Genomic DNA, 12,580 nt, shown 5'->3' on the forward strand with positions numbered 1-12,580 from the left:
AAATCTGAACCTGGAATCCCTGCCTCTTGCACTATTTCCTCAGCCACACATTCACCTACCAAATATAACCATATAACAATTACAGCACGGAAACAGGCCATCTCAGCCCTTCTCGTCCGTGCCAAACTCTTACTCTCACCTAGTCCCACCAACCTGCACTCAGCCTGTAACCCTCCATTCCTTTCCTGTCCATATAGCTATCCAATTTAACTTTGAATGACAGCATTGAACCTGTCTCAGCCACTTCTGCTGGAAGCTCATTCCACACAGCTACCACTCTCTGAGTAAAGAAGTTCCCCCTCATGTTACCCCTAAACTTTTGCCCTTTAACTCTCAACTCTTGTCCTCTTGTTTGAATCTCCCCCACTCTCAATGGACAAAGCCTATCCATATCAACTCTATCTATCCCCCTCACAATTTTAAATACCTCTATCAAGTCCCCCCTCAACCTTCTACGCTCCAAAGAATAAAGACCCAACTTTTTCAACCTTTCTCTGTAACTTAGGTGATGAAACCCAGGTAACATTCTAAGTAAGTCTTCTCTATACTCTCTCTATTTTGTTGACATTTTTCCTATAATTCGGTGACCAAAACTGTACACAATACTCCAAATTTGGCCTCACCAATGCCTTGTACAATTTCAACATTACATCCCAACTCCTATACTCAATGTTCTGATTTATAAAGGCCAGCATACCAAAAGCTTTCTTCACCACCCTATCCACATGAGATTCCACCTTCAGGGAACTATGCACCATTATTGCTAGATCCCTCTGTTCTACTGCATTCTTCAATGCCCTACCATTTACCATGTATGTCCTATTTTGATTAGTCCTACCATAATGTAGCACCTCACATTTATCAGCATTAAACTCCATCTGCCATCTTTCAGCCCACTCTTCTAACTGGCCTAAATCTCTCTGCAAGCTTTGAAAACCTACTTCATTATCCACAATTCCACCTATCCTAGTATCATCTGCATACTTACTAATCCAATTTACCACTCCATCATCCAGATCATTAATGTATATGACAAACAACATTGGACCCAGTACAGATCCCTGAGGCACACCACTAGTCACCGGCCTCCAATCTGACAAACAGTTATCCACCACTACTCTCTGGCGTCTCCCATCCAGTCACTGCTGAATCTATCTTACTACTTCAATATTAGTACCTAACGATTGAACCTTCCTAACTAACCTTCCGTGTGGAACCTTGTCAAAGGCCTTACTGAAGTCCATATAGACAACATCCACCGCTTTACCCTCGTCAACTTTCCTAGTAACCTCTTCAAAAAATTCAATAAGATTTGTCAAACATGACCTTCCACGCACAAATCCATGTTGACTGTTCCTAATCAGACCCTGTCTATCCTGATAATTATATATACCATCTCTAAGAATACTTTCCATCAATTTACCCACCACTGGCATCAAACTCACAGGCCGACAATTGCTAGGTTTACTCTTAGGACCCCTTTTAAACAATGGAACAACATGAGCAATACACCAATCCTCTGGCACCATCCCTGTTTCTAATGACATTTGAAATACTTCTGTCAGAGCCCCTGCTATTTCCACACTAACTTCCCTCAAGGTCCTAGGGAATATCCTGTCAGGACCTGGAGACTTATCCACTTTTATATTCCTTAAAAGCGCCAGTACTTCCTCTTCTTTAATCGTCATAGTTTCCATAACTTCCCTAACTGTTTCCCTTATCTTAGACAGTTCAATATCCTTCTCCTCAGTGAATACCAAAGGAAAGAAATTGTTCAGAATCTCCCCCATCTCTTTTGGCTCCACAAATAGCTGTCCACTCTGATTCTCTAAGGGACCAATTTTATCCCTCACTATCCTTTCGTTATTAATATAACTGTAGAAACCCTTGGGATTTATTTTCACCTTACTTGCCAAAGCAACCTCATATCTTCTTTTAGCTTTTCTAATTTCTTTCTTAAGATTCTATTTATATTCTTTATATTCCTTGAGCATTTACTGCATGCTGCCTATATTTATTGTAGATATCTCTCTTTTCCGAACCAAGTTTCCAATATCGCTTGAAAATCATGGCTCTCTCAAACTTTTAACCATTCCTTTCAACCTAACAGGAACATAAAGATTCTGTACCCTCAAAATTTCACCTTTAAATGAGCTCCATTTCTCTATTACATCCTTCCCATGAAATAAATTGTCCCTATCCACTCCTTCTAAGTCCTTTCGCATCTCCTCAAAGTTAGCCTTTCTCCAGTCAAAAATCTCAACCCTGGATCCAGACCTATCCTTCTCCATAATTATATTGAAACTAATGGCATTGTGATCACTGGACCCGAAATGCTCCCCAACACAAACCTCCGTCACCTGACCTATTTCATTCCCTAACAGAAGATCCAACACTGTCCCTTCTCTAGTTGGTACCTCTATGCATTGCTGCAAAAAACTATCCTGCACACATTTTACAAACTCCAAACCATCCGGCCCTTTTACAGTATGGGCTCCCCAGTCTATGTGTGAAAAATTAAAATCTCCCACAATCACAATCTTGTGCTTACTACAAATATCTGCTATCTCATTAGAAATTTGCTCCTCCACTTCTCACTCCCCATTTGGTGGTCTATAATACACGCCCATAGGTGTTACTACACCTTTCCCATTCCTCAATTCCACCCAAATTGCCTCCCTAGACGAGCCCTCTAATCTATCCTGCCAGAGCACAGCTGTAATATTTTCTCTGACAAGCAATGCAACACCTCCCCCTCTTGTCCCTCCGGTTCTATCATACCTGAAGCAATTAAATCCAGGAATATTTAGTTGCCAATCACTCCCCTCCTGTAACCATGTTTCACTAATAGCTACCACATCATACTTCCAGGTATCAATCCATGCTTTAAGCTCATCCATCTTTCTTATAATGCTCCTAGCATTAAAATAAATGCATTTAAGAAATTTTCCAGCTCTTACTCTCTGTTTATCACTAACGGTGCAAACAACTTTACTATTTTCTTTTTCTTCTTTCTCCCCTACATCTGTTCCTACACTCTGGTTCCCCTCCCCCCTTGTATCTAGTTTAAATCCACTGGGGCCTGTCTAGCAAACCTACCTGCAAGAATATTTGTCCCCCTCCAGTTCAGATGTAAACCGTCCCACCGGACCAGGTCCCACATTCCCTGGAAAACTATAAATCTGAAGCCCTCCCTACTGCACCATATCTTCAGCCACGTGTTGATCTGTGCTCTCTTACTATTTCTAAACCCGCCTGCACGTGGCACTGGTAGCAATCCTGAGATTGCTATCCTGGAGGTCCTGTCCTTTAACTTGGCGCCTAACTCCCTAAACTCACCTTTCAGGACCTCCTCACTCTTCCTACACACATCATCCTATTCTTATCCTCACTGGCACATGGCACAGGCAGCAATCCAGAGATTACTACCCTGGAGGTTCTGCTTTTCACCTTTCTACCTAGCTCCCTAAAATCTTTCTTCAGGACCCCCTCACTTTTTTCCTACTGATCTCATTGGTGCTAATATATACCAAGATTTCTTGCTGCTCACCCTCCCCCTTTAGAATGCCATGGACCTGATCTGAGACATCTCTGACCCTGGCACCTGGGAGGCAACACACCATCCAGGTGTCTCTATCTCATCTGCAGAATCTTGTCTCTATTCCTCTAACTACGCCCATCTGGACAAGCCAGCGAGCACTGTGAGGGTCATGTTTTTTGACTTCTCTAGTGCGTTCAACACCATCTGCCCTGCTCTGCTGGGGGAGAAGCTGACAGCGATGCAGGTGGATGCTTCCCTGGTATCATGGATTCTTGATTACCTGACTGGCAGACCACAGTACGTGTGCTTGCAACACTGTGTGTCCAAAGGAGTGATCAGCAGCACTGGGGCTCCACAGGGGACTGTCTTGTCTTCCTTTCTCTTCACCATTTACACCTTGGACTTCAACTACTGCACAGAGTCTTGTCATCTTCAGAAGTTTTCGGATGACTATGCCATAGTTGGATGCATCAGCAAGGGAGATGAGGTTGAGTACAGGGCTACGGTAGGAAACTTTGTCACATGGTGTGAGCAGAATTATCTGTAGCTTAATGTGAAAAAGACTACGGAGTTGGTGGTAGACCTGAGGAGAGCTAAGGTACCAGTGACCCCTGTTTCCATCCAGGGGGTCAGTGTGGACATGGTGGAGGATTACAAATACCTGGGGATATGAATTGACAATAAACTGGACTGGTCAAAGAACACTGAGGCTATCTACAAGAAGGATCAGAGCCGTCTCTATTTCCTGAGGAGACTGAGGTCCTTTAACATCTGCCGGACAATGCTGAGGATGTTCTACGAGTCTGTGGTGGTCAGTGCTATCATGTTTGCTGTTGTGTGCTGGGGCAGCAGGCTGAGGATAGTAGACACCAACAGAATCAACAAACTCATTCGTAAGGCCAGTGAAGTTGTAGGGATGGATCTGGACTCTCTCACGGTGGTGTCTGAAAAGAGGATGCTGTCTAAATTGCATGCCATCTTGGTCAATGTCTCCCATCCACTACATAATGTACTGGGTGGGCACAGGAGTACATTCAGCCAGAGACTCATTCCTCCGAGATGCAGCACAGAGCGTCATAGGAAGTCATTCCTGCCTGTGGCCATCAAACTTTACAACTCCTCCCTTGGAGGGTCAGACACCCTGTGCCGATAGGCTGGTCCTGGACTTATTTCATAATTTACTGGCATAATTTACATATTACTATTTAACTATTTATGGTTCTATTACTATTTATTATTTATGGTGCAACTGTAACAAAAACCAATTTTCCCCGGGATCAATAAAGTATGACTACGACTATGAACTATGACATCTCCTATCACTGCTGTAGTCCTCTTCACCTCTCTTCTCTTCTGTCCACTAGTGTCAGAGACCCAGTCACTGAAGCTGCCTGTCCCCCTCAACAGTATCCAAAGCGGTCTACTTATTATTGAGGTGAATGGCCATAGGGGTACTCTGCATTGGCTGTCCATTTCCCTTTCTCCTCCTGACAGTCCACCCAGTTACCTGCCTCATGCAGCCTAGGAGTGACTACCTCCCTATAGCTCGTATCTAACACTTCCTCAGTCCCCTGTGTGAGTCAAAGTTCATTGAACTGCAGCTCCAGTTCCTTAACATATTCTCTAAGGAGCTTTAGCTCGGTGCACCTGGTGCAGATGTGGTTATCCAGGAGGCTGGTGGTCTCCCTGGATTCCCATGTCTCACACACACAGAATAAATCACTGTCTTTGAAGCCATTCTTACTGCATTAACTTCAGGTCTGTCTTAAACATAGTACCATTATTTTGATTTGGATGTATTTTCTTAACTTGAAGCACTACGTTATGAAATAACAATATTTCTTTTAAAGCATAACAATAATTTCAAACTATAGATTAATTTTCCAGCAAAAAGAAATCATTAAAATATTTTTCTAATTCATTAGAAAAATATTAATTTGAAAGATGCCCATAAGTATATTTTTCTTTGCACCATTCTGCCACTAAGGTATAAAATCAAAATAAAACTCACTGGCCCTCTCTCAACTCCATTGCCATATCTGCTGTTGACTCAAGTGGGAAGCAATCACAGCTGCTACCTGACTCACACCATTAAATAATTTTTACTGTTTCTTTTCCAACTATTTTTACAAATAACCACAAAGCACAACAGGAATATAGAAGTGAATATTGACCCATAGTCTCTGTGGTGATTTTCAGACCAAGTTGGTAAACTGCTTTGAATTTTATTGGGAGTTTGATAGTCGATGGTGAGTTGGAGAGCTTGCAAGAAATGTATATCCCATTGATACCATGTACTTTGTAATGTTAATCAAGATTACCTAGTTTTGATTATCTAAACTGATCAATGAGGAACTTTTATATTTACTGTTCCTCATTGATCTGGCCTTTATTTAGTTCTTCACTTCCCTGAGTAGAGAAGTGGATGTGTATTGAGGTGTAAAGTCCATTGTAAATGGACACTACAAAGAGGAACAGTGAGAATTATTTCAGGTCTAAATTTTAATTGAAGAAAGATAATGGTTAAGTGGGAATATGAAGCTGGTGACCCAGAAGTTCAATAAGTATTCAGCCCACACAACTGTTTTCACATTTTACTGTTTCATTTTTAAAATTTAAAATATAATGAATTAGGATTTTTTGACATAATCTGCAAAACATTGTGCGTCATGTCAAATCAAAAGAAAAATTTCAGAACTTGGCAACAATTTAATAAAAATTAAAAACCAAAATTGGAGGATGACCTAATAAATACCCCTCTCTTTGTAAGGTCCAGTGTGGTGGATTTTCAACAGACCAAACCCAAAGTGAAAACCAGGGAATATTCAAGACAAGTCGGGAAAATGGTAATAGAGAGGCATAGATCTGGGGAAGGGTACAAGACCATTTCAAACGCACTGAACATGCCTCAGAACTCAATGCAATCCATCGTGACAAAGTGGAAAACACATGAAACCACACCCACACTGCCTAGGTCAGGCTGCCCCTCTAAATGTAGTTTCCGGAGAAGAATGGCACTTGTAAGAGAAACTACTGTGATGATAACAATCACTCTGGGCTTCAGAAGTCAGTGGCTGCAACTGCAGGTGATGTTCATGGCAACACAATTTTTAAGGCCTTGAACAAAAAGTATATTCATGGAAGAGTAGCAAGGAAGAAGTCCTGGGCAAAAAAAAAGCATACCCTTGACCGAAAGGACTTTGAAAAGTGACACTTAGAAGATACTGTAACGATGTGGAAGAAGGTCTTGTGGTTGGATGAGGCTAAGGAGCAAAACTTTTTTGCCTTAGCTCTAAGCAGTACATGTGGTGGTAATCTAATACTGCACATCAACCAGGTAACACCATGTTTACTGTAAAGCAGGGTGGAGGTAGCATTATGCTGTGGGGATGCTTTTCAGCAGCAGGGACTGGAAATCTGGTCAGGATTAATAGGAAGATGAATGCTGATATATGTAGAGAGATCCTGAATAAAAAACCTGCTAGCCTCTGCCAGAAAGCTTAAACTGGGGAGGAAGTTCATCTTTCAGCAGGACAAAGACCCAAAGAACACTGCCAGATCAACCATGGAGTGGCTTCAGGTGAAGAAAATTGATGTCCTTGAGTGGCCCAGTCAGGGTCCAGACTTTAATCAGATCGAATATCTCTGGCAAGACCTCAAGTTTACTGTCTACTGCCGCTCCCCAGCTAACCTGGTATAGCTTAAGCAATTTTGCAAGAAGGAATGATCAGATCATGCTCCATTAAGTAGGACAAAGGCAAGTTCAAAGAATGGGCAAGACATGACAGATGGAATATAATATGTTGTTTCTACTACAGTGTTAGCTACTGTAGTAGAAACAAAACAGGAGGGCAGTGTATTTTTAAGAGATGAAAGGGACCTGAGTATCCTCAGCAGCATGCTCCTCTGACTTTCTCACTGAAAGTTTACATGCAAGTACAGTAAGTATTAGTGACAACAAAGGGTATATTGGCCATTTTTGCGACAGGAATTGAATACAAAGAATGTCATTTTTCACAAAAATAAAGCCGTGGTGAGATCACAGCTGGCATATATTTCTTCATGTAAGATCTCCCTACTTGAAACATGGAGTAGAGAGACTGCAGCTAAGGCTGATGCCTGGATTGGCAGTTTTATTGTATGGGAAGAAGTTAAATAGGCTGGGTCTGTATTGTCAACAGTTTAGAAGAGTGAGAGGTCATCTCAATGTACAAAATTCTTAGGGGGCTTGACAGCATAGATGCTCAACTGATGATTTTCTTAGCTAGGGTGCCGAGAACCAGAGGTCAAAGCCTGAAAATATGGGAGTTGGATTAGAATTCATGTAGTGGTTAGTGAATCATTGGAATTTTCCACCCAAGTTGCTGATTGTATTCAAGATGGAAATGGATTTTTTTTTTAGTTATTAAGGGAATTGGGATGCAGGAAAGCTGCACCGAGGCAGAAGGTTAGCCACGATTATCTTGCATGTTGGAGCAGGCATAGGGAGTCAAATGGCCCATTCTTTGTAATTTGTAATGTATTAAATGTACAATTTCATTTTTCATCTGCTTTTGCCTAACCTCCTGCTCGGAAATGTGCTCTTTCATTGGCTACTGGCAGAAGGCTGTAGGTGGCAATAAAAGGTGACTGTAAAACAGTTGGAGTCAAATCTGCAAGTATCTCGGCAAGAGCGCAGCAGTGTGGTCTTGTTGGCAAGGCCTTTGCAGAGTGTGGAGCAGTACATGACCATACACTTCCCTACACTATATTCCATCTACCACTTTGCCCATTCTCCCAGTCTGTCTAAGCTCTTCTTCAAACTCCCTGCTTCCTCAACACGACCTGCCCCTCCTCCTATCAAGCTGAAGTTTAGTTTGTTGTTATTCAACTGTACACACGTATACTGCCAGATGAAGCAACTTTCCTCCGGACCAAGGTGCACAACACAGTACGTATAACTCACACACACACTACACATAAAGTAATATTACAAATAAATTAACAAATAATAAGGTGCATAGATGATACAAGTGTAATGCCCTGGTTAAGATTTTTACTGCTGTGTTGTAGGTATTTCATTTTAGCAGTTCTGCAAAAGCAGTCTGTTCCGCTTTCAGCTTGTTTGGGTTTGAACTGAGACAAGAGGCTCATTGTTCAACTTAGGAATGTGGTGTCAACCAATCAGGATGGTAGAATTGGGAGAAGGGTCTAGAGAAAGCTGGGTGGATGGGGCATTTTGGCAGAAGCTGGGAGAAGACAGGAGGGAAGATGGCTGAGGATACCTTTCCTGTTGCACAAGGTGCTTTGTGCAGATGAATGGCTTCAAGAAGGAAGGACCAGTACTCCCATGGGAGATCCATTTGTTTGTGATGGATTTCGAGCAACATTCAGAAGGTGGTTTGTGCTTCCACGAAGACCAAGAGTCCAGCACGCAAGTTAGACAAGTTCAGGATTAGCTCCAACTTGTATGCACAGTTAACTATTTAATTATGCTCACAACAGGCTGGAGGAAGTCAGCAGATCAGTTAGCATCTGTGGAAACGTTGACTGATCGTTTCCACGGATGCTGCCCAACCTGCTGAGTTCCTCCAGGGTGTTGTGAGTGTTGCTTTGACCCCAGCATCTGCAAAGTATTTTGTGTTGACTATTTAATTATAATGGGCCCTTTTTTTCCTTTAATAACTTTTGGGTTAAGTTAATGTTCATAAATATATTTTCTTTATAATTTTATGCCGTGTACGATCTGTTATTTCTTGCCGACGGGCGATTGCAGGGGTGGCAGTAAATCACACAGCATTCATACAAACCGGGGTTTGGGTGGGCGAGACATCCCAGCCTCATGGGTTTGGCGGGATCAAAGTCGTATACTCCCTGAATGTATGGAGCCTGCGAGAGGGAGTTTCACAAGTTTAAAAAGTAAACAGTATAATGTTACTGGTGCTTCATATGTGATGGGAGTGTATGACGAGATTCGTACATGATGGCAGGGAGATCTGTAGTCTTATGGTCTGGGGGTAGAAGCATCCTAACAGTTCTTGTCCTAAAGCTGTGGTATCTCCTGCCTGATGGTGGTGAGGGGCAGTTCAAAGAGATTGTTGGACAGATGGGAAGGATCATTGACAATGCTAAATGCCCTGTATATGCAGCAGTCCTGATAAATATCTCTGGTGGGTGGAAAGTGAGGCTCCGATGATCCTCTCAGTCCTTGCAATCCCGTACCAGACGGTGATGCAGCTAGTCAGGACACTCTTGAAGATGCTGTTGTAAAAATTAGTTGAAATGAGGTGTGGGGGAGCCTCACTCACCTCAAATCTTCTCAGGAAGTGGAGACGCTGCTGTGCTCTCTAGACAAGAGGTGGGGTTGAAGGATGAGGTCAGGTCAGATCATCCAATACGTGTACTCCCAGAAACTTGGTGCTCCAAACTCTCTCCATGGAGGAGTCGTGTATGTGCAATGAGGAGAGATCAGCCTGAACCTTTGTAATGTCCACAATCATCTCTTTGGTCTTGCCCACATTGAGACTCAAGTTGTTGTGCTCATGCCATTCTACCAGCTGCTCGCCTCCTCTCTGTCGACGAGGCCAGCCACTGATGTGTCATCAGTGAACTTTTCCAAAAGAATTGTCAGATAAGATTTCTCCTTAAGTAAGCCATGCTGATTTTGGCCTATTTTATCATGTGCCTCCAAGTCCCTGAAACCTAAACCTTAATAATGGACTCCATTGTCTTCCCAGCTAAACCTGTAATTCTCTTTCTTCTGCCTCCCTCCCTTCTTAAAGAGTAAAGTGACATTTACAATTTTCCAGTACTCGGGAACCATTCCAGAATCTAGTGATTCTTGAAAGATAATTACTAATACCTTCACAATCTCTTCAGTAAACTCTTTCAGAGCCCTGGGGTGTAGTCCATCTGGTCCAGGTGACTTATCTCCCTTCAGACCTTTCAGCTTGCCCAAGCACCTTCTCCTTAGTAATAGCAGCTACACTCACTTCTGCCCCTGACACACTCTAATTTCTGGCATATTGCTAGTGTCTTCCGCCGTGAAGATTGATACAAATATTTATTAAGTTCATCTTCTATTACTACCTCTAATTGTATTAATAAAATTATATTAAATAATGCTGCTTTGAAATTATATGAAATTCTATTAACAATGATGTTTTAAAAAGGCTGAAAACATATTTTCCACCACATGCAGCATGTTGACAGGATGTGAGAAGTTTCCAGCAAGTAACTCTCGTTAAAGAGATTAATTTGTTATTTTCCTTTTCAGGAAGAAGCTGACTGTTGGATATAGCCAACTGGCTGAGTTAACCTACAGTTTGGAGCAATGCAATGCAGCAGTGTGTCTTGAAGCCAGAAACAGAGGCTTAATTTAAAATCGCTCACTGATTATACACAAATATTTTTTCCACAAACTGGATGTAGTTCAGTAATTTTTTACTAATGCTCATCTGTTGTGAGATCAATAAATTCTCTGTATCAGAGGTAAAAATGTAGATGATTTTGTTGAGGTAAAATTTAAATAAAGAAAACAAGTTGTACCACATTTAATACCATTCAATAAAGTTAACAAAAGAGCATTTTCTCGAACATTACAGTGTGGAGTGGAGAACTGAATGTAATTTTTGAGCATTATCCTGATTTGCTTTGGTTCTGGAAAATGTAATTTCACATCTAAAGAGGCCTCAGAAAAGAAATCTGAAGGGCTTTCAACATTGAATTGCCAACAAAACTTCCAGGGAATTCAAAGTTACTTAGCCAAATTATTCATCCACAGATCTCTTCCTGGTGGTATTTGTTATTGGGAGTTATATTTAGCTGTATATAGAAAAGATCAAATTTTATTTTTATTTTCCATAAATGCAAATTATGATGGCTTAGTTTCAAGTAAAAATGAACATTCAAACTCTAGTAATTTTCTTGTCAATGGATTTGCAATACTGTGTTTTAAATTGCTGTGTCCAAATATATGACAAACTGATGAGTTGTCTTTTTTTTCAGTCATGGCAAAGTTGGTAATAAAATGAAATTGGAAAATTTTAGTGAATTTCTAAATGGAAACATACACAGTGCAGAAGACAGCGAGTAAGCCATCACTGATTAACATAAAATCTTTAATGTCCTGTTTGGAAGAATCATCTTGACAGCTGCATGGGATGAGAGTTTATGGTTCAAAAACATTGAACAGCTGTATCTAATTACTTTGTGTTAATATGGCCCATTGTGGAAAACTGAAGTTTTCCATTCCCGCCTTCCTCCATCCCACCACCAACAGCATCACCAAATGTCCTACTCCTGACTCAACCAATATTGTTTGCCTTGGGTGTTTTTTTCATGCATTCAGTTTTAACCCAATAATAAAATAATTGGTGTTTGTTTCCAGATCGCACAGGGTGGTTCGCAGGATGGGGAACATGTGGCACATCGGGTTTGTTCTGGTGGCAGGTCAAAGCAAACTAACGTCCCTCTTCCCATAGACTTGCAGCTTTTATTTTCATATGTATGCTAAATACACTCCTGAATCTCTATTCTTGTACTCATTTTATAATTGCCACATGGAACATACAATAATACAGCACAAGAACAAGCCCTTTGGCCCATGATATTGTACTGACCTGATCAAGCCAATGACACCTAATTATTTACTCCTGCAAATGGTCAGTAAATCCTCAATCTCTACGTATTCACATGCCTATCTAAGAGCTTCCTTAAATGCTTCCATCGTTTCTGCATCCACTACCACCCCTGGCAGTGCATTCTAGGCACACACCATTCTCTTTGTATGTATTTTTTAAACCGTGCCCTGTGCATTTCCTTTGAATTTCACCCCTCTGACATTAATGTGTGCCCTCTAGTATCAGACATTTCAATCCTGGGAAAAAGGTACCAGCTATTAAAACTTTGTCTATCATAATCTAATAAACCTCTCTTTTCAGATTGTCCAGAATATAAAAATAGAACATTTATCCTGTCTCAGCATTAATTTTTATCTGCTAAGTACCCACCATTCTGCCCAGACCTTGCTTGAATCTGGTGCAATTCTTCACACCATTT

General features: G+C 41.3%; 1 protein-coding gene across 3 annotated transcripts in view; it reads left to right on the forward strand.

The window, feature by feature from the left end:
• Positions 1-11,535, forward strand: part of swt1 (SWT1 RNA endoribonuclease homolog) — a 162,094-nt gene extending 150,559 nt beyond the window's left edge. For all 3 annotated transcript variants that reach the window (XM_063064017.1, XM_063064016.1, XM_063064019.1), the window contains one exon: positions 10,797-11,535. In XM_063064017.1, coding sequence (XP_062920087.1) covers positions 10,797-10,902 — 106 coding nt within the window. In that variant the 3' untranslated portion in view covers positions 10,903-11,535. The remainder of the gene's footprint in view (positions 1-10,796) is intronic.
• Positions 11,536-12,580: the final 1,045 nt, after the last annotated feature.

This window comes from Mobula hypostoma, chromosome 12 (genome assembly GCF_963921235.1).
Source record: "Mobula hypostoma chromosome 12, sMobHyp1.1, whole genome shotgun sequence".
Lineage (NCBI taxonomy): Eukaryota > Metazoa > Chordata > Chondrichthyes > Myliobatiformes > Myliobatidae > Mobula > Mobula hypostoma.